This window comes from Fusarium venenatum (genome assembly GCF_020744135.1).
Source record: "Fusarium venenatum strain MPI-CAGE-CH-0201 chromosome Unknown EDB82scaffold_1, whole genome shotgun sequence".
Taxonomy (NCBI): domain Eukaryota; kingdom Fungi; phylum Ascomycota; class Sordariomycetes; order Hypocreales; family Nectriaceae; genus Fusarium; species Fusarium venenatum.
The window spans coordinates 2,770,625-2,790,730 of NW_027072129.1; the positions used below are offsets into that span (position 1 = coordinate 2,770,625).

Consider the following 20,106-nt stretch of genomic DNA (forward strand, 5'->3'; position numbering starts at 1 on the left):
TGTCTGATTACGACCTGTTCTATCATTGACGGTTTACATTGTCTGACTGTTCCTGTAGCCGGGTACTTGTAGGCTCTACAGTAAATGCTTCATTTTGGCTCAGGAGGAGGGAAATTACATGCGGATGTTGAATTACTTGGACCACAGTGGCGGCGAGTCCGAGCCCACCCCTCGTTCGAGTAAGCCCACATACCAATTTCCTTGCAAGTATCAGGGTAGACTACTATTCTGTTGTTAATCAATTACAGGGTAACGAAACGATTGTTGAAAAGTTACCTAAGAACTTACCTCAGCGAGTAAGTCAGTAGCTTATTAGTTCCCAGATCGTGTTATGAATTATTAACGTGTTCTCTCCATGTAAACACTTGATGTGTCACTCTTGACATATCATCCTGATTAATGTCACTTCGTAACTTGGGACGGTTTCTCATCTGATACTACCTAGGCAACACCGCATTACATGATACGAACAGTAGAGACATCATTAAGTACTTGTCAGTTCCAAGAGCTTCAATTGAATGAGATATGGCCAAGTTAAATGGTGTATTCTTCATCCCAGGCACTGGCCTATCAGATATCCTTATAGCCTTAGCCTTGTCCAGTTATGAACTACTGTCTGAACTAAGAGATAACCCATTGTCCACACTATGATATATGACCTATTTGATATTATGGCAAAACCTGAAGAGCTATACCACCTAGCAGCGTGATGAAATCTAACTTCTATTCAGGGATGCACTCCACTATGTGTTACGCCATAGGTTCTCTCGCACAGGCAAACAGATACACGATGACCAATACTAACGTGCACCTGCCCGCGTAAGGAATATAATGCTGAAAGTGAGCTGCAATCTAGTTATCTAATTGAGGCGATTTGATAAATGTTTTTGAATACACTTTTTATTCTTATATGATGATGGTAACGACCTGCATGTCCATCTGAAGCGTCGTCTGTTACAGCTCCAACCCCGTTTGTTTGATCCGCGACACAAGCGCCGATGCAAAGTGGGAATAAAAACAGACCGGCCCCTTTCCATCTCAGCCGATGCCAGATCTTTTATTGACATGTTTTCCCCCCTTTGTTTCCAAATTCGTAAAGTTTTGTTTTCAAGAAGCTCTGGTCTCAATTTGAGGGCAGTCCATTCGAGATCTTGAGCTTGATCCGCGGCCCCTGTCACTGATCCAAACCCACCCTATACTTTCAGGGTATATCAAAGAATCATCCGCAGAATGCAGACAGTCCTAGTCCTTGTTGGCACAGCTGTCTTGTACGCTGTGTATAAGTGTGTCTCTGGACTGCGAAGCAATATTGAAGCGGCAAAAAAGAGCGGCTTGCCTTACATCACTGCCCGTATATCTCCCACAGTCCGTTTTGACTCAATGTCTTAAAGCTAACATTTAAATAGCTTGGTCACCAATCTTCGGCCCATGGATACTGGCTCATAAAGGATTGGCCCCGATAATTAAACTGCTCCCCAAGCCACTATGGGAAGAATGGCTAGAGTATGCATAGTCACTCTCTAATCGAGCTGTACTAACGTTATCGACCACAGAGTTTTGACGCCTGGATTCTCATATAATACACGCCATGATGCCTTTGCGCGCCACGGAGATGTGTTTATCGTAGTCTCTCCAAACATGCTCTTTATGATGACCTGCAATGCCGAAGCTATCCGTCAGATTACGTGCCGGAGAGAGCACTTCCCAAAATACGTGGAATCATACGAGATCCTACGAGTGTTTGGCGACAACATTCTGACTTCAGAAGGCGCCATCTGGCGAAACCATAGAAAAGTGACCTCAGCTTCATTCAACGAAAAGAATGCTGCTCTTGTCTTTCAGGAAGCTATACACCAGGCACAAGGTTTAGTCAATATGTGGATGGGATCAGGTGGTCAAGACAGTGGTACTATCAACACACTCGACCAGGACACGATGAGGCTAGCTCTCAACATTATTGCTTATGTCGGATTTGGCCTCAAGTTGCTTTGGCCCGGAGAGTCTCTGCCAGCAAAGGCCAATCCAAAAATGGCAAAGTATGGCTCTCCAGAAGCCACCGCAGGACACAAGATGAGTTTCGTGACCACAATTGCAACTGCTTTGGAGTGCATCCTGCTCATTTTGCTTGTTCCACGATGGATACTGAGTTAGCTCAACTTCGAGAGGGATTGCTGAAACGCTGGGCTAACAACGCTGTAGGGACAATGCCTTTTAAGAAGAACCGGCTCGCAGCAGAGTCCCATGACGAGTTTAGTAAATATATGCACGAGTTGATGGACGAGAAGTTTGAGGAAGCTCGAAAAGGCGAGCATGTCGACGGCATGGACCTGATGGGCCAGTTGGTAAGATCCAGTTACGCGAACCGTACGGGCGAAGGCCAGCAGGGTACGCAGTTCAAAAAAGGTGCACTGTCACGAGACGAAATCCAAGGAAATGCCTTCATCATGCTCGTCGCCGGACATGAGACCACCGCTGGGGCGTTGTATTTCATCCTGCTAGAATTGGCAAACAATCCAGCATCGCAGAGGCGATTGCAAAGGGATATCGATGAGATCTTCGGCGGGAAAGAACCAAGCTCATGGGATTATGACACGCTGATCAACCCGATGATGGCTAGCATGCTCGGCGCCTGCATGAATGAGACTCTCAGAATGACACCCGCAGTCGTGGAAATACCAAAGAAAGTGCCCCCGAAACAAGAGCAGGTCATTACTATTGATGGCAACAGCTACTTGATCCCAGGGAGTACAATCATCTCCTTGGTAGCCGTATCGATCCATCGAAACCCACGATACTGGCCTGGGAGACCAAGTCAGATCCATGTTGGTAAGGACGACATCAATGACTGGGTACCTGAGAGATGGTACCGATCGAATGAGGCCACGACAAAGCCGACAGAGTCAGATGTTGCTACCTCTGAGAACGAGGATTTTGGTGGATACAAGGGCCCTGATACAAGTTCGCAGCTCTTTCGGCCAGAAAGGGGGTCATATATCCCCTTCAGCGACGGGCCCAGATCATGTCTCGGCCGCCGGATTGCTCAAGTGGAAATAATCGCCGCGCTTGCGGTGCTCTTCCGGGACTACAGCCTGGAGTTGGGGGTGGATGAGTGGGCAAACGATGAGGAGGTCGAGAGGATGAACAAAGAAGAAAGACGCGACTTGTATGCAATAGCCCAATCTGCAAGTAGGGCCAAGATATTAGGTGCGACTTCACTGTTGACGCTTAAGATGAATGATGATTACGTGCCAGTAAGGATGGTTAAGAGGGGAAAGGAGAGATTTGTGAGTTGGCTCTAGGTAGAAGCTATCGAGGACAGTAAGCAGGTATGGGTGAAATATATTTTTGTCATTTACATATACATTACACCTGTATATATGCACTGTCGCTGGATCCGACCAGCCAGTGAGCTATGAATTCAATATGCAGTTCATGAAAACCTAGGTACACTCACATGGCTTGGTTCCATGGTATGTCTAGTCGCCCTATAGAGTAAATCCTATATACTAGCAGCGGCAGTCTATTAGGCGAAGGTGAAGGTGAAGGTGAAGGTGAGGGTGAAAGTGGAAGTGGAAGTAAAATGAGGTCATGTAGTCCGTTTGTAGTCGAAACATCTGATTGGGCTCAATCTTCAATTGTTCACATCAGTTAAAATGTAGTATCAACACTCAAAGAGCAGGTGAAGAAAACAAGTGTCGCGTCTTGCGAGTAACGCGTTTGCCTACTCACAAGAGCGGTCCGTTATGACTGGCTCACGGTTGCGTCTAACAAAAAGAGTTAACTTAGGTAGGTAGGTTGTGGTTTAAGTTTACATGTTAGATTCCCAGGTGGGATGAGGTCATACCATTGCTTCCATCCTTCATCAGTGAATCAGCACCAGCAATTTCTAGCGACTGAGCTGCAAGATAGAGCACGCTGATTGGTGCAAGGTCATAGTCATCAACCTAAAATGATCTGCGGGGAGACAAAAACATAAACAACCTGGGAGAGACCCGCTATTAAACGCGGGCCCTTTCTTCTTCTTCAGCAGCATCACCCTTCCAACCCGGAACCCCCCAACACACCACAAGCGAGTTTGTACCTCCGTTCTTCTCATCATCACCATCAGCTTCATTTTGCGCTTCTTCTGTCGCACACCAACAAATTACGACACGTACATATACATCAAGCTGAAATCTACATTTTGGAGTACCTTTTTTATTTTATTTTTAATTCCAATTACACACACTCTTCACGACTCCTCAACATGTCTACTCATAGATACAACTCATGGTTAAAGACCAAGAAGAAGGGTGAACTGGAGACCCTCGCCGAGTCTGTGGGACTATCAGGGTGAGTCCTCCGCCGTCCATCCAGGAATCTCCATCATACTCGCGCGCGCAACCATCGCCAAACACGAGTAGCAGGCCAAATTCTCTTTTTGTTCCTATTGTTTGCGACTAGTTGTATCCAAGCGCAACGCGACGCGCCCACTTTACCACGACCCCTCCATGCGCCCATTAGCCATAATCAGTCGCGCTGACATGATCCAATATAGCCTCGACGGTTTCAAGAAAGACGACCTCGGTGTAGCTCTTGACAGCTATCTCACAGAGAACTCGTCGCGCTTTATCGCCGATCCAGACCTCGCTGGCTACTTCAACAGTCGTTCCAAGGCTCAAGGATCCCCGATCAAGAAGGAAGTCTTCCGCGAAGACAGCGTCAAGGTAGTTCGACGAAGGCCCTCAAAGCCTGTGGAAGAGGAATCACTTGAGTAAGCAGCTCATCATCTTGGTCTTCCTGGCGTCTCTAGCGTTCTTATCAGTCAAGGCGCGCCAGTGCCCAAGGAATTCTGCTTCGCGCGTATCGTGTTATTAGAACCGTTGAGCTAACAAACCCATAGTTCGAGTGACAGAAGTGACATTGCTTCTTCTCCCCTAGCTACATCTACTGCGCTTGTCGAGACTCCTGGCCGTACACTGGCGCAGGTCGCGTCGAGCATTACGCTACATGCGCTACCTGCGACTCCTGCCGATGTAGCTCTGGCTGTTGATCGCTCAACCAGCATCGTGCGCCAGCGCGTCTCGTCAATGTACGAGGAAAGCGGCATCACTGAAGTTAGCCATGCGACACGCGACACACTCAGCACTGTCACAAGCATTCTCTTTTGCGTCGCAGGTTGGGAGTTGTGGAATGTCCGTCGCGAGATTCTAAGCAACATTTACGCCTTCACAATTCCCGCCATCAGCACTCTTGGCACGCCAGACTACCCTGTCTATGTTCCTGACATGTTCTTGCTTCTCACCTCCAGCTTCTGGTCCCCTGCCCTGACCTGGATTCTTACCAGCGTTGTTATTCCCTCCTTTGTTGGCTACTTTTTCAACCTCAGCGCCACAAGCCCCCCTCCTTCGCGAGTTCGCCCTCGTCCAAGTTACGCCGACTACGTCGTGGACCCCTTGACTTTCAGTATTGTCAAGGCACTCGTTTCATTTGTTGTCTACGGCCAGGGCGTCAACTTTGGCGGTCTTCTGAGCGACCTTTCAATAATGCGCCTTGAAAACGCTGTTTATGGTGGCTACAAGGGCATCTTGACCGGAACTGCCATTACTGGCTTAGTGAGCATTTACGACGCCGTTCTGAGGAAGTGAGATGTTTAAGGGAGGCGGTAGATCATGTGCCAAATAAGCTCAATGAACCTAGCCCTCTCCATAAACTTCAGAAATAAAACCACAACGATGGGGGCAGAACCTGAAAGCGCTGTCTGATTTGGTTAACCCAGACCAAGCCACCCAGCGTTTGAGCAAAACGTGCTCTTTCTTATTCTTTGGGTTGACGGCGTTGTAGGATTCGAGTGTTAACGGCGTCAGAGGTGTTTGATACCTGGCGAATGGATTTTATTTTTCTCGTGCTTCGCCTGATGCATATGGGTTCTTTGCGCCGCTCAAGCGGCTGGGACTCCTCCCTTATTCCTTGACCAGCGTAACGCTTGCCTAAATAAAAAATTGGTGGGATAGGACTAGCGATAGCTGGTCACGGACGGGATTTCATATGCTACTTATGTTGGTCTTACATATCATATCCTTGATCCTGGGGTTTGGTTTTTAAAGTTGTAAATATTGCCTTGAAACCCTCCGATTGGACTGTTGAGATCGGCTACTGAATTCGACTTGCATTTGGGATCGCGTCTCCAGACATTGAACGTGTTGGTTGGTCCAAAAGAGTTTCTATCAATCGGCACGAAATTTGGGCATTTTGTAATGGTGAACGTGTTTACACTTCTCGATCGTGCACTGCGTTAACCACCTGGGTATTGCTCTTGCGATCGAACTAAATACCAGTTAGTATTTCAGCGATGAGGTGAAGTTGTGTACACCTGGCAGCAACTACTTACAATTGTGTGCCGCACCGCATGCCTCAAAAGTGCTTGCCTTGCAAGAATAGAACGGAATTACCATTGCCCTGTCAATCTTAATAGCAGCCTTATTTACCAATGTTTTGGTGGTTATGAATGATTTCCCAAGCCTAATACCGACTTCGTCCTCTCAAGACTTGACTTTGTTTATAGTACATTGGAGTTAGACCAGCCGGCACGTTAGGGAATACATTTCAGCTACTTGAATGAACAACTTTGATAGGCATGGCTGTTTATTTGGCTTGAATCGTTTGTTCACATGAAACGACAAACATCCTTATTTAAGCAACGGCATGCACCACAAACAGCACAAATAGGTACACGACTCAGAATCGGCTTCGAAATTGGTTTCAAACCCAGATGAAATCTCACTCCATACTGCCACCTCTAATACTAGATTGAATCTATACAAGTCGCACCATGTTCACATGTGTCTTCCCAAAATCCCCCCCCAGTCCAAAACGCCCTGTAGCATAGGCGGAGACCATTTCCGCGCCTAGTCCTGGATGTCTCGTACCCAGAAACGACATGCCACACCGATTGATAAAATGAGAACAGAGAATAAACAGACGAGTTAAAACACAAATTTTTAGTGTTGAATGATGCAGACAACCTCATAACATTCCCAGTCTGGAATGAGAAGAATTGATTAGGACGGCGTTCTGGAAACCCTTGATTGCAGAGAATACCGAGACGGTGGAAGAGAAATAGAAGGTAAGGTTCAAATAATAAAGTGTCTAGGTAAGTCTAGGACGAGTTCGCTGGTTCCGTAAACGGAATGCAAGCAGGGCGAAGGAACTGATAAAAATAGATGCATAGAATTCGCGTCATCACCCTTCTCATCGTAGTGTTGGGAATCGGATGTCTTGCCATTCAGTAATAGTCGTGGGTATATTTGTACAAATGCTCCTGCAAATGCATATGTGCGTGGTGATGTCTGTCGTGTGCGCTGGTCGAGGGTGGACAAATAGCGTCGCCTTGCTCATGACGGCGACAAGGTTGAAGGACTGTTATTCTGCATCCCTCAACTTAAGGCTTCTCTGAAGGATGCTCAAACTTGATGGGGTGCACCAGCATACCACGCAGACATAACCGGCCGCTGCTGCTGTCCTTCATCTCCTCTGTCTTACCACCTCGCTCATGTCCTTCGTTAGCACGACCGCCGTGCTTGCCACGACCATCAAGCTGAGCATAGCCCAACCACCTGCGCCACAAAAGACCGGCAAATTCGCTGTTAAAATACCAACTGGTGCCCTTATGGTTGTGTTCATTGAGCTGGTCAAAGGGACTGCCAGGGCCAGATGTTGAGTGATCACGACCAGCGTTGAAAGCAGCGTCAATTTCACTGAAAGGATACCAGGCCCGGTCGAGGAAGATAGGATGCGGGGCATACACTCCCTTCATACCATGGTGAAACGCAACAGTAGGCGGGAACATCTCCGAAAACATGGTGTGGTGGTATCGCCAGACTTCCTCATGCATCGACATCAAAAGACGACGACTGAGACGAGACGCGGTGATGATAGCGCATCGTCGAGGAGGAGGAGCCTTGTAGCCGGTAGCATCATCGGAGAAAACCCAACCGGATTGCTCGGTATCGAACAGAGGGTTGAGAGTGATGATGTCAGCTTCCTCACCGACACCGCACTTGGAACGATCAGGAGCATCAGAACTACAAGAAGCAGGCATCATGGATTGACCCCATTCATCATGTCGTAGTTGTTCCTTGCCTTCGAAGGACAGAGGGCCAAAGATGGGAGCGCGACCAGAGGCCAGCGTGTCATGTTGAACAGTTTGAGAAAAATTCTCCCAGGTTCCGTGGTAAGGAGGGATGTAGTAACGAGCGCTACGTTCCCAAAGAAGGGTTCGAGGCTGCTCCTTAGCCCACTTGCCAAGGCGGTCGAAGAACTCGTAGTAACTGCCGAGGTATCTCATATCCATCTCCCAGTTCCAGTAATGCTCATATTCGGGGTGCTGCATGGCGAAAACCTGGAGTGGGAAATGGGCGCTTCGGTAGATACCGTGAATATCGGCACCACTGGGGTTCTCGATCGTCTCTCCAAATCGGCCGGGGTACATGAGTCTCATTTGAGGCTCGCTCCAAAGCGAAACCAGACCTCGAAACTCGGCGGGAACGTTGTCGTTGATGATGCGCTGCACCGTCCACTTATCTGACCAGATGGGCTCATCGATGTTTCGTACCTGCATCAGAAAATGAACTTGATATTCGCCACCCGATCGTAGCGAAAGCTCGCTGATGAGAGCACGGAAGTTGAGGACAGCAAGCTCAGTCCACTTGAAGCCAGTGTATGTACGGACAACGACGGCAATGCGTCCTTTCTTGTTGCTGGTCTCCGAGAGCTCGCCGGTGTCGGCGTTGACCTGCTTGAAACGATGCTTGTTGGCTTTGTAGCAATCTTCCTGAGCATCGGCCCAGTTCACGTCGATGTAGTTGATTTTGCCAGTTTCCGCCCAAACTGCCTCATTTCCAGACGCCTCAGTATCCAGACCGGTATCCAGACCACCTTGAGCTCTGCTATAGCCCAGGCCGTAAGGGCCATATCGACTGAAGCGGTCGAAGCAAACATCGTCCCGAATGCCGAGGAGCTTGTAGGAGCCAATTGCGGGATCAGGCATATGCTGAGGAACACCGTTGAAAGCATACAGATCCGGGGCGGGGACGGTCTTCTTGGCGTCGAGGTAGCAAGTCTTGACATCGCTACCATGATCATAAGGGATGTACTTTTGAGGCTTAGGCACGTGGTCATTCATGGCCGGAGAAGGTAGAGGGGCCTTGTCAGTAATGTTGGGGTATTCCGAAATCAAGTTGGCCTTGCTAACGATGGTTCGGAGACCGTGAAAATAACCGTCGAGGCTAGAGGCGAAATCAGCAACACAAAACAGGACAACAAAACTTGTGGACATACTGAGGGAATCTCAACCAAGGCATCTTCTCAAGCTGCGCAGCAACTTCCTTCTTTTCGTCAGCAGTAACGTACTCGTTCTCCGGTACGGTTTCGAGCTTTCCGTCACCATCCATATCACCAGTAAGCATGACAACAGTCTCGCCCTGAGTGTTCACGACAGTAGCTGTCGCTATCGGCTGTTGAGTTTTGGTACCGCTCATCTTTCCGACACTGTAGCCGGAGCTCCTTGACTTGACAAAAATCAGAGTGATGAGGAAGGCGACGCCCAGAAGCCAGGTGAAAATTCGCCGGGCATGGCATGGACCCAAGAGCGACCGGATCCTGAGTCTTGGCTTCTTGGTCTTTTCAGAGATGATGGAGTAGGGGAGAAGAGGGTCAATTTTCCTGCCCGAAGGGCCTCGCGAATTATTATTGTTGCGGGCGGCCATGGTGACTGAATGGCGCCGCTGCATACTAGGCCGATGATTTGTCGAGTCGCAGAGGTTTGTGCGGAGGATGCTTGCAATGTATAGATATAGGCGAGACAGGTAGTTTGCGAAAATTATCGTAGATACGGAGCGAAAGTCGTAGTGGAGCCGGCCGACATCGAAGGGTTCGTTGAACAAGTTACAGGTACAGGCGGTTCTGGCCGGAAAATCAATTGAAAGTAGCGACTGGCAGTCGTCGAGATATCCCGCAAGGAAGGTCGACGAAAGATGTTGTCCAAGTAGGAGCGTAAGTTAAGTGGACAAACAGTGCTACCTCGTCACGAGACGGAGGCAACTAAATGAAAAGGAGATGAGGCGGCTGAACAGCACGATCGCACAGCGCAACAGGCAAGCGCTTGAAGCAATACGGAGGCCCGGTGCTTGACGACTTTGCGATGAGAAGCGAAGCAGAGGGCGTCGTCTAGGAGAGCGATGAACAGACCGAGCGAAGAGCGGAAAGCGTTGACGAGGGGGGAAGAGAAAGGAGGGGGAAAATAAGAGAAAAGAAGTTGAACCAAGAAGAGATAGGAGGGAGAAAAAAAAAAGCGAAGACAGGCCAAACCAGACAAGGAGAGGAGAGGCCAGCGCAGGGGATTGGGATTATGGACACGGGAGGGACAAGGGGTTGCTACCAACTAAGGTATCCTGGGCTAGGACCTTGCAGAGGGCGATAGGGGGACAAGGGGAAAGAACAGTGCAGCAAAGGACGAATTTACTTAGGGGGAGGGGCCCGCTACGGAGTCCGCTAACGGGACCAGGAGGGAACGGAAAGTACATTTATGGGACCTACAGTAAGTAGGGGCTAGTAGGTACCTGCCTGTAACTGGACAATTCAGAGAACCTAGCTGTGATAGGTGACTTCGAGTTGAGGTGAGATTCGTCCAATGAAAGGTACCTAGACGAGAACCCGGGCTGGGGATGTACTGTGCGATTCCAAAACTCAATCAATCCCGCAATAGTAGATAGTGTTTCTCTCAAGCTATTCCTCTCTTTTCAGATAATTTGGGTCTGCATTTGGTGGCGGCTTATCACCTAGGCAGCCAGTAACCTTGGCTGTGACTCGGAGAGTCCGGGAGGCATAACATAATGCAAAGCACCGCACCGCACAACACCATACCATAAAGCACGGCGTAGAGTGCACTATAGTGCCTGGTATCTTTAGACGATATGGCAGTGCTTGGCATTTTTGTTTTAAGGGATCCAAATAAGTCAGTCTGTGGCAGTGTTCTGTACTAAAAAGGCTGCTCAGATGTGCGTTGCGGACATTGCGTGCTAACAACACGTAGAACCTGCCGATAATGGATCTGATCCAAGGAGCTGGTCGGTATTAGGTGATGTTCATTCTTGGCACAGTGGAATCCAAAAGAGCAATGTGTCCTTCATCTGGTGTCCGGGACTAAGCTCATGCAGGGAAGGGAAGCTTGTACTTGCAAAAGCCAAGTCTTTCGCTAACAAGGGATCTTGGGTCAAGGTCAGGCATTTGGAGAACACCAAAGAATTCAGACTGGAACAGGGACCCATTCAAGCTTTGGGAAATGGGTCCCCCGGTCTTCCCTATATAGTAAAAAAAGGTTTCTGAACACAACCCTCGTTCTTTCTTGCACCAGAAATTGCCGAGAGAGCCCAACGACTGGGCCTTTCTTCTCAACGTTTGCTGAGACAGCGTTGCTCGGGGGCAGGAAAGGTGGAGGTCAACTTCCAATTAGAAACGCCATTCGAATCTTATATCCAACCAACGTTCGAACTTGTGAAGCCATCGGGGGTTTCATGAGTTTCAATTGGTCAAGAATTTGAACCTGGTTGAACCCCCGCTGATCTGACATCTCAGTCCATCAATCGATCAGTCAATCAGCTGCCCGCTGTAGGTAAGTCCAAGAACTTGACACTTACAGGATACCTATATAACTGTCAACAAGAAAGGTTCTGGCGATGCCATCACCACTGTGGTGTTGTCCTACCGCCCAGGCAGTGAGTGCTTCATAAACCGTTGTCGGAACAGTAACAAGTATGTACTGTGTAGTAGATTTGACAAGGACAATAGCGCTGACAATCTTTGCCAGCTATAATAAGCCTTGACGCAAGCATTGCCTCCCCTGTCGTTGCGCCATAACCCAGCAAGCAGTTTTATCACTCGCACCCCAATCAAAACGGCCAGAAAGCGCACCAGGGCCTTCAAGGGTGACGGGTCATTGGGCCCGTGCCGTGGGTCTTCGAGCGAGGGTCAGTCCGCCCCTATTGTTAGAGAAGGGAGAGGCTTTGCTACCCGTGGCTCAAGTTTGGCACGCTTCGTGATGGAGCTTGAGGCTTCAAACATTGCCATGCCTACAGCCGGCTGTGGTTGCGCGTCCTGTAACTCCTGATCGACAACGGAGTGTCAAACACATGGGTTCATTCGCATATCAGTCGTCACGGTACTTAGCAATACAATGCAACATTGCGGCTCTTTACTGCGACATCACATGGTGTTGGGTATGAGATTCGTAAGTGTCTGGCGGGCGGTTGCCGCCGTTTCTGCCACTGCTATGATTTTGTTGATGCCAAACCATCAGTCTGTTAACCTTTGAGCAAACGAGCGACCAAAAGCACATGGCCTGGAACTTAATCGACGCTGAGCGTGTGTGATTGGTAAATAAACCTTCAAAATGGTCCCCCTCTTTTTATGCTTGTTCTCATCTCGTCACGACATTTCCGAAAAAAGACGATTTGTGAATCTGCAATTGAGTTGAATTGAAGATGACAAAATTGTAGGTAAAAAATCATAGGGGATTAAGCGGATGAAGTGGTCTTTCAAAACTGGCATATCATCTCGAAATCGTCTCCAGAGCTGAATCCGTCTATCTTGGCCAAGCGAAGCAAAGCAAACCCCGGCCTGAATCCGGCCACGCCCCCCTTCTGTTGGAGGATAAGGGTGAGGGAGAGGGTCTTCCCGCCACGCGTCCTCTTGACCATACCGCCTACTCCAATTATCTCACAGATGGTTCATGATTGTGGGCATTGATGATGGAGAATTGGTTCGAGATATTGACCAACGCTTTATTCTGTAACCATAACTGTGGAAGCCCTGCATCCTGATCTGATGGGATGCGAGAAAGGGTACACAATTGTTAACCAAGCTACTATAACATTGATTGACCTTGTTAACTTGTCATCAAGAATAGTGACATTGACCCCCCACTATCGGCCTTCCCTAGGCTACAGTTGTGAATCAAGCAATTGGCCTAGGTACTATCTGTAGTTAGGTTTCTTGATCTAAGTTTAGTACATATAATGTAGTAGCATGTACCTAATACTTGCCTATTATTATGCTTGCGCTGAACCTCTATCCAAGCCAAGCTTTTGGCCTAGTTTTATAAAAGAAGAAGAAGAAGAAGAAGAAGAAGAAGAAGAAGAAGAAGAAGAAGAAGAAGAAGAAGAAGAAGAAGAAGAAGAAGAAGAAAGGACAGGCTTCGACTTCAAGGCCATAGGTGGCACGACGCGTGAACATAAATATAAGTGAAGTGATGTTGCCAATAATGCCATGTAATCAACACTTCATTCACCTCATGCTTCTCACCAAACATGGACCCATTTTTAACGGCGAGATTGCCAAGGGCTGCTCACCTACTGACACGAACTTGGACGTTCTAGTGCAAGCAAGCCAAGGAAGAAAGCGAGCCAATTCTGCAGCCAGCCCTGTCAGCTCGGGGTTTTTTCTCTTTTGCGTCTGGCTGAAATGGCTGATTTATGGACCTGGTTATCCTATCTGTTGTTGGTTGTATCTGTCATTTACTGACTTTTTTCTGCTGCCGCATGATGATGGAATTACCAGGAACGGCTGTGACTTGGATGGGTTTACTATTGTTGGAGATATAGTATTTGCTCCACGGCAGGGCCCTTTTATTGATAATGGAAAGGTCCCTGTTTCTCGTGTTTCGACTGTGTAATGCGTCGTTGAACTGGCAGTGGAGGCTGGCTCAAACCTAGAATAGAACAGAACATGCCAGGTCACAACAAACAGATGCTGTCTTTAACCGCACTATGTAGACTCGTTGAGCTGAGTCTATTCGGGTTAACGTACTACAGTTGTATACAATAATTGCCCTTCATGTCGTAGCCCGACATTTACTACGATTTGTAAAGTAGATAGTATTCGCCAGACTAGATCAGCTCGATATACTTGGTAATAAAACAGGATTCATTCTTATGTATTCTCAGTCCTTCGAGTCTGAGTTTGAGTATCTAGAGCAAGCCCTCATCCCAATTGATACTAGTTGAGTGCATTATTCTGAAAAAGCAATCTCCAAAGAGTCTCGAGGTCATTTCAACAGAAGCGGGCCACTCAGTAATTCAGTCCAATCCAATGCTGATAAAATGAAATGCATGCCTGCCCCCTGCCCAGCCCTGCATTTACTTCTGCAAGTGCATGCCTCCAACTAATACAAACAATTTCATCTTAATTTCGGAGCCTTTTCTCATCTCAATTAATTGCTTCAGAATGCAATTGATTGCTTGATCTCCGGCCCGGAATCCCTTGGAAGATCCAGAAGTACAGTGCAGTCTACTTTAACTGCTTGGGTAACACGTCTCGATACGAGTATCTTTAAATCGGAGACTCGCCCGATCTATTGCTGCTCTTTATCGCCATCCTATCGTATCGTATCTGACGACCATCAAACAAACGTTGGAGCTAACGTGTAACCTTGCTAAGCCTACTCCCAAGTCTAATCCTAAGTTAGTGCTACTGAAGCTCCGCTGCGTTATCTCTCAACTGCACACACCCTATTCGACGACGCCACAAAATATCAAACTAACATTTGTGAGTGGGAGATGGATCCAGTAGAATACTCTCTGTACAGTGGCATAATACCAGGATTGGTCTCCGAATTGTTTTATCCGAACCTACCTACACTACATAACCATGAGATTTGGTCATATTGCTTCCCTTTCGCCTTTACCTTGTGCATGGAATTATAACGGTTCTTAATACCTGCGGTTGATCAACAGTTCTTGCTTCCAACTCGCTCGCACAATATATACCACATCAATGCCCATACGTCAGTAAAGAGTCTAGCCAGTTGCCTATCGGCACTCTGGCATTCCAAATGTTCAGCAAAACCTGGTTGCTTTGTCTTGTAATAGATCATCATAACGCACTATTTTGACCAATTGCGTCTTCATTATATGTCTCGGGCACAATGTCTCGGCTTCGCTGTTCTGGACAACTCCTCTCAAAATGCTGCACCAGATACGATAACTCAAGTGCCCTTATACCAGCCAGTGGGGAGTATATACTTGCATGATGTTACGTCCCACTGGGTACCTAGGTAGTATTAGCCTATTTATCCCTTGAATTCCTAAGCTTTGCCTCCATTCTTTCTCTCCAGCACTTCCCCCATCGAATTGCAGCCATAGTTGCCAGAGCTGAAACTATCAAGTACGCTGCTGATATGGTGGAGAACCATCCAATGCCCAGTACCTCAATTGCTGGTAGAACTACCGCTGATGCCACGCATCCGACTAGATATCTTGCGAAGAAGTTTGTTGCGGCCACTTCAGCTCCTTGGCCAGGCATCACATCGAGACAGTACGTGTTGTACGATGGGAAACAAAACAGCTGCGCAACGCCCTGCACAAACATGGCGATGACTGGAACCGGGATGCCACCAGCCTCTTGGTCCACAGTCCAGCCATAAACCAGCATGCTTCCCGGAATGATTATACCCACAAAAGGCATCGTAGATCGAAGCCGGTCTTCAGGAACACGAACACCACGCTTCTTGATCCATCTCTTCACAGTGTAGTCCGCCCAATGACCCCCCACGAATGTTCCAGCTAGATAGCCGAAGCCTGGCGCTAGGTAAAAGAGACCCGAGAACAGCGGGGATTCGAGGTTGAAGCGTGGGTTCAAAACGTATCGAATCGGTGTTAGAAGGCTGTACATGTTCCATGTCAAGGATGCGCTTCCGCCAGCCACCAAGGCAATATTTGGATATTGAAACAGACGCAGTACTCTCATTGGACTGATCATGCTCAGGATTGTGAGTGCCCTCTTCTTACCAGAAAGAGTTTTCAGATCATCAATCTTGAGGTGGTGAGCTGTTTCGGACACAACGAAATAGACGCCCAAAAATCCAGCTGCAGCTAGTGCTGTCTGTAACCAGAAAATGCTCCTCCAGGACGAAAACGTTACAATTATACCACCCAAGAACGGCCCAAACGCGGGACCAACAAGGGTTCCGGTCAGAAACCAACCCATGGCTGCACCGCGCTCTGTAGGGCGGTATATATCACTGTCCAGAGTCAGTATCGTATCTTAGACATGATTGCGTATTTATGTGAATAGCCAGCTTTTGCTTCAACCATCCGAGTCCATAACAGCAACATATGTTTGGTCGGTTGAGGTAAGGCTTGTGTCAATAAATAAGATAACATACGGTCTTGCTGGAACAACAACCACTCTATAAAGACCTTGCAGCTGACAAAAAGAAGAGAAGGCATATAATTAACCTACCCAATGCATGCTGGACCAATGAGGATAAACGCTGTTCCGCCAAACGCAGAAGCGGCCCGGAAGACAATAAACGACGCGAGGTTAGGAGCCAGTGCGGTTGCCAAACTCAGTACAAAGAACATGACTGATGAGGATAAAGCTACCTGAATATCGAGTTAGCATGTATTAATACTGTTGGTAATTGAGGACATCAAAGGCTCTATAGCCTTGGCCTATTTTAAACAGCATGGGCAGTGCTTACAATACGCCTTCCATACATTTGACTCATGGGGCCCCAGAACAGAGGAGACAAGGCCATGACGATCATATATGCTGCGTTGCTCACATTGATAATACTTCCAGACGTGTTGTAAGTCGTCGCAACCTCTGGTGTTGCTGCCAACACGGATGTACTCGATATGGGCGATAAGAACGCCCCAAACGACAAGACTGCAACTATAGCTATCTTTCGTCCTCGAGACACCTTGTCAAAGATCTCGTCGCCAGCTTCCCGGTAAGGCTCTTCACCCTTTGGGGCCTCGATCGTGGCAGCTGGCTCGAAAGCATCGGGACCGGATATGTGTGATGTTGCTCGGTTGATGGTTTCTGTAACTGGGTTCGGGTTCGATGCCGCGATCTGTAGTGAGGCTTCTGCATCATCGGTGACTGATGCTATCGAAGATGCTTTGTCATGCGGATCTTGTTGCGAGGTCTTCATTGTAGCCGCGGTAGGGTTTTTTACATTAATGTTGACGTCTTAGTATATTACTGACCTTCATTTCTGTCTCTTTATAGAGCGAATTGGTCTCTTGTTGGGCAGGGCATGCGTTGGCATGCAGAATATTGACGGCCGAGAGAATGACTTGACGCCTTGAGCAAAGCAACAAGCATATCATCAGTTTGTTTATGAAAATTTTACAATCACATCCCAGCAAAACGATTACCGATCTTCGGAATTCCCCTCCTCCATTCCTTGACCCTATCCTAGCTTGAATTGATCAATCACTCCCGGATCCATTGATCGTAGTGTCTCCAGAACCCACTCCCACTCCCTTAATTCACCAATACCGGCAGTCAGTATCCGTATTTATGCGGATAAATAACTTACTCTGGCATTTCCAACTGTCACTTGCCAGAAGCTTGTGTACAAATGATCCAATCCTGACCTGGTTTTGTGCGGGAATAGCCCGGACAAACATGTTCTTAGGATGCGGTCTGCAGAATCGGAACGGTGCTTCCGATCACCGTCGCCGGAATCCACTCTTTTCGGGCCATCGGCCGGGCCATCGGCCGAGCCATCGGGCCATCAAGATCCGATTAGTTGACCTCTCAGACCTCTCCATCATTTCATTAACTTGGCTATGAAACACGAAAAAGTCCCAGGGTTTATTTGAACTTGTTGATCTGATTATTTTTTGCGTTTCTATGGACAAATATGAATGTTCAGCGCCCAGTTGGCTGTCCCTTCTGTAACGCTAACTCCTTCTAATGCTTGTGCAGATGCGTATTCTGACTTCAACAAAAAAAGACAAACTTTCCTACAAAGGGTATTCTTAGACCTCAACAATAATGCAAAACTCCTTTCCTCGACCATCCTTCTCATCCAAGTAGCTTATGTACACGATCTTGTAGTACTCGGTCAACAGGTTGGTTGTTGCGCTGAACAACTACATTTTCTCTGCCTCCGATAGTGACAACACGCAGCCACTCCGGCGCGACTTCACTTGCAATCAGCCGCACACAAGCTGCGCCCTCCTCCTTGGATACTGGCATTCGGAGAGAATCCTTGAGTTTCTCGAGAATCACTGCCATTGTAAAGGCTTGTCGTGGTAGTGACATTGGGTTAGACAGTGTCAACATGGAAATAGTGGCCGCGACGTCGCAAACACGGTTGAGGGCTGCACGGCGCTGGAGCTCGGGTCCTGACGGAGGGAGTGGCTCATTGGCTTTGGTCAGCTGCTTTAGCCGGAGCCTGTCCAAAAGGCTCATCTTGGTTCCGTCTGGATTAAGAAGAGGGTTGTGGGAAATGGCGGTTTGTTTGGCTGCCTTCTCATGCTGCTTCGTCGCGACACTGTTCTTGAGCTCCGAAAGAGCACGTTGCCCTCTATCGAGAAGAGGGTTTACATTTATCCCGTTGCCCATATTCTTTATGTCAACCTGGGGGAGCTCGTCCAATGAAAGAGTATTCAATGGCAGATCGATATCCATATCGTCAGCAAAGCGTTCGGTGCCCAATGCTCGTAGGTTGATGCCAAACTGCCTCAATAACCGTTCTTCGTTGATAGGTGCCATATCGGCAGAAGAGCGTTCGACGCAGATCTTTCCCCGCCCATAGTCTGTAATCATGAATGGCGAATGAGCATTGTACTTGGCTGAACTTTGAATGGCGATACAGCGACGAATGTCCTCGATAGTGACCTGGCGTTTCCCCCAGGACTGTGAGATGTGGGGAGCGAGCGCGCGAATGTCGATAGGAGAGTTCTTTCCGTTATGGGCAAGTTGGATCATGATAGTCTTGACAAATGCTTTGTGTATGTCGATGAGCTCAGCGAGATGTGTAGGCAAAGCATCCTTATCCGCCGTGGGTTTGTTCAGCTTCTTAAAAATACCGTCAAGTTTGGTCTGTACTGTTTTCCCTTGTCTCTTGCTTTCGGACAGGGGTGTAGAGCCAATAGGTTTGTGTGCAGTTTTGGTCCTTGAGGGGGTTGTCTTGGCTGTTCGTTTGCCTTTTGATACTGGCGTCGTTCTTGTAACTGAGCTGATGACTGACTCCTTGCCTCGAAGTGGGCGTTTGACTGGCGCAGAAATTTTATCTTCGCTACTGGGAGCGAATGAGGAGGTTCGAGGTTTTGTCCTGGGATGATCATCTTGTTCGTCTGCAGCCGCCTTTCGTTTCCTGGTGGTTCCTGTTGGTTGGATTTCAACGATGACTTTCTTGGTACCACCGGTGGGAGTATGGATTTTTGATACGCGAGTAAAGCTGGTGATAGATTGGTTGGCAGCAGGTGCAACCTGGGTGCGCCTGGTTGCTCGAGGCATCTTAGACCAATGTCCTTCTGTTCAGAGCAGGAGCGTCGGAGTATGGGAATAAAAGGCACGAGTGAGGAAACTTGGACCATGAAAATCGTGTTGCAAAAGCGAGGAAATCACGAGGCTGTTAATTAGATAGGGAAGTACTAAGCGCGGAAGTTGTAATGAAGAATTGTTAAAATCGCCAGGAAGGTGTCAAACATGTCTGAGAAGGAGAGACCCATCCCCCCGAAAAAAAGAAGGTATGTGTTCGTCGTCAAGGGAAACGCGAGCATATGCGACGCGGCCCGGCGCGTGTCGGCGCGTCTAATCCGCGTAAAGGGGTGCCCACGTACACGAGCCCGCTACCTAGAGGAAGGAAGTCACCGAGGTACCACACAACATGGCCCACTACCGGCCGGGTACAGTACCCTCAGGGTATCAGAAAAATTGTCCGCTGGAAGCACACGAGACGAAATTAGTAGGTCACTTTATGCTCCTTAGGCTATAGTTCTTAGACTACTTATTCTTATACCCTAAGGCTTAGGAGGCCAACTTTTCTGCTACCGACTAGAGTACCAACCTGCACTTCAATTCCGACAGTTAGCGTTCATCAAATTTATCCTGATGTCACTCTGGCATTGTCAATCTTTTAGCAACGTCGGAATGTGGCTTGTTTACTCTCAAAGTCCATGCAATTGTCTTTCTTCGTGCATCCCGTGTACCTCCCTACTGGCTTCTCAGATATAGCTTGCGGGGTCATCAATATTGAAGACTACAAATACAAGGCATGCTTTAGTTCTCGGATGTTATACCTCTTCTCTACCAACACAGGGTCTGCAG

General features: G+C 48.1%; 5 protein-coding genes across 5 annotated transcripts; 2 read left to right on the forward strand and 3 right to left on the reverse strand.

The window, feature by feature from the left end:
* Positions 1-1,230: 1,230 nt before the first annotated feature.
* Positions 1,231-3,299, forward strand: EDB82DRAFT_519694 (cytochrome P450; the record flags this gene model as incomplete). Its single annotated transcript, XM_025731504.1, has 4 exons — positions 1,231-1,351; positions 1,407-1,503; positions 1,554-2,146; positions 2,200-3,299. The coding sequence occupies 4 exons, from the start codon at positions 1,231-1,233 to the stop codon at positions 3,297-3,299; spliced, it is 1,911 nt and encodes a 636-aa protein (XP_025590522.1).
* Positions 3,300-4,246: 947 nt separating this feature from the next.
* EDB82DRAFT_470446 (uncharacterized protein) lies at positions 4,247-5,627 on the forward strand (the record flags this gene model as incomplete). The annotated part of the gene is made up of 3 exons (XM_065607946.1): positions 4,247-4,332; positions 4,538-4,753; positions 4,883-5,627. The coding sequence occupies 3 exons, from the start codon at positions 4,247-4,249 to the stop codon at positions 5,625-5,627; spliced, it is 1,047 nt and encodes a 348-aa protein (XP_065465419.1).
* Positions 5,628-7,420: 1,793 nt separating this feature from the next.
* EDB82DRAFT_470447 (uncharacterized protein) lies at positions 7,421-9,746 on the reverse strand (the record flags this gene model as incomplete). The annotated part of the gene is made up of 2 exons (XM_025731502.1): positions 7,421-9,266; positions 9,319-9,746. The coding sequence occupies 2 exons, from the start codon at positions 9,744-9,746 to the stop codon at positions 7,421-7,423; spliced, it is 2,274 nt and encodes a 757-aa protein (XP_025590520.1).
* Positions 9,747-14,688: 4,942 nt separating this feature from the next.
* Positions 14,689-17,142, reverse strand: EDB82DRAFT_26613 (major facilitator superfamily domain-containing protein). The gene is made up of 3 exons (XM_065607344.1): positions 16,517-17,142; positions 16,276-16,418; positions 14,689-16,054 (listed from the first exon to the last, which is right to left on the reverse strand). Exons 1-3 carry the CDS (start codon positions 16,970-16,972, stop codon positions 15,100-15,102), a joined length of 1,554 nt encoding a protein of 517 aa, XP_065465420.1. The 5' UTR covers positions 16,973-17,142; the 3' UTR covers positions 14,689-15,099.
* A 497-nt stretch (positions 17,143-17,639) lies between these two features.
* Positions 17,640-19,579, reverse strand: EDB82DRAFT_484618 (uncharacterized protein). Its single transcript, XM_025731498.2, has one exon. The coding sequence runs from the start codon at positions 19,291-19,293 to the stop codon at positions 17,854-17,856; it is 1,440 nt and encodes a 479-aa protein (XP_025590517.1). The 5' UTR covers positions 19,294-19,579; the 3' UTR covers positions 17,640-17,853.
* Positions 19,580-20,106: the final 527 nt, after the last annotated feature.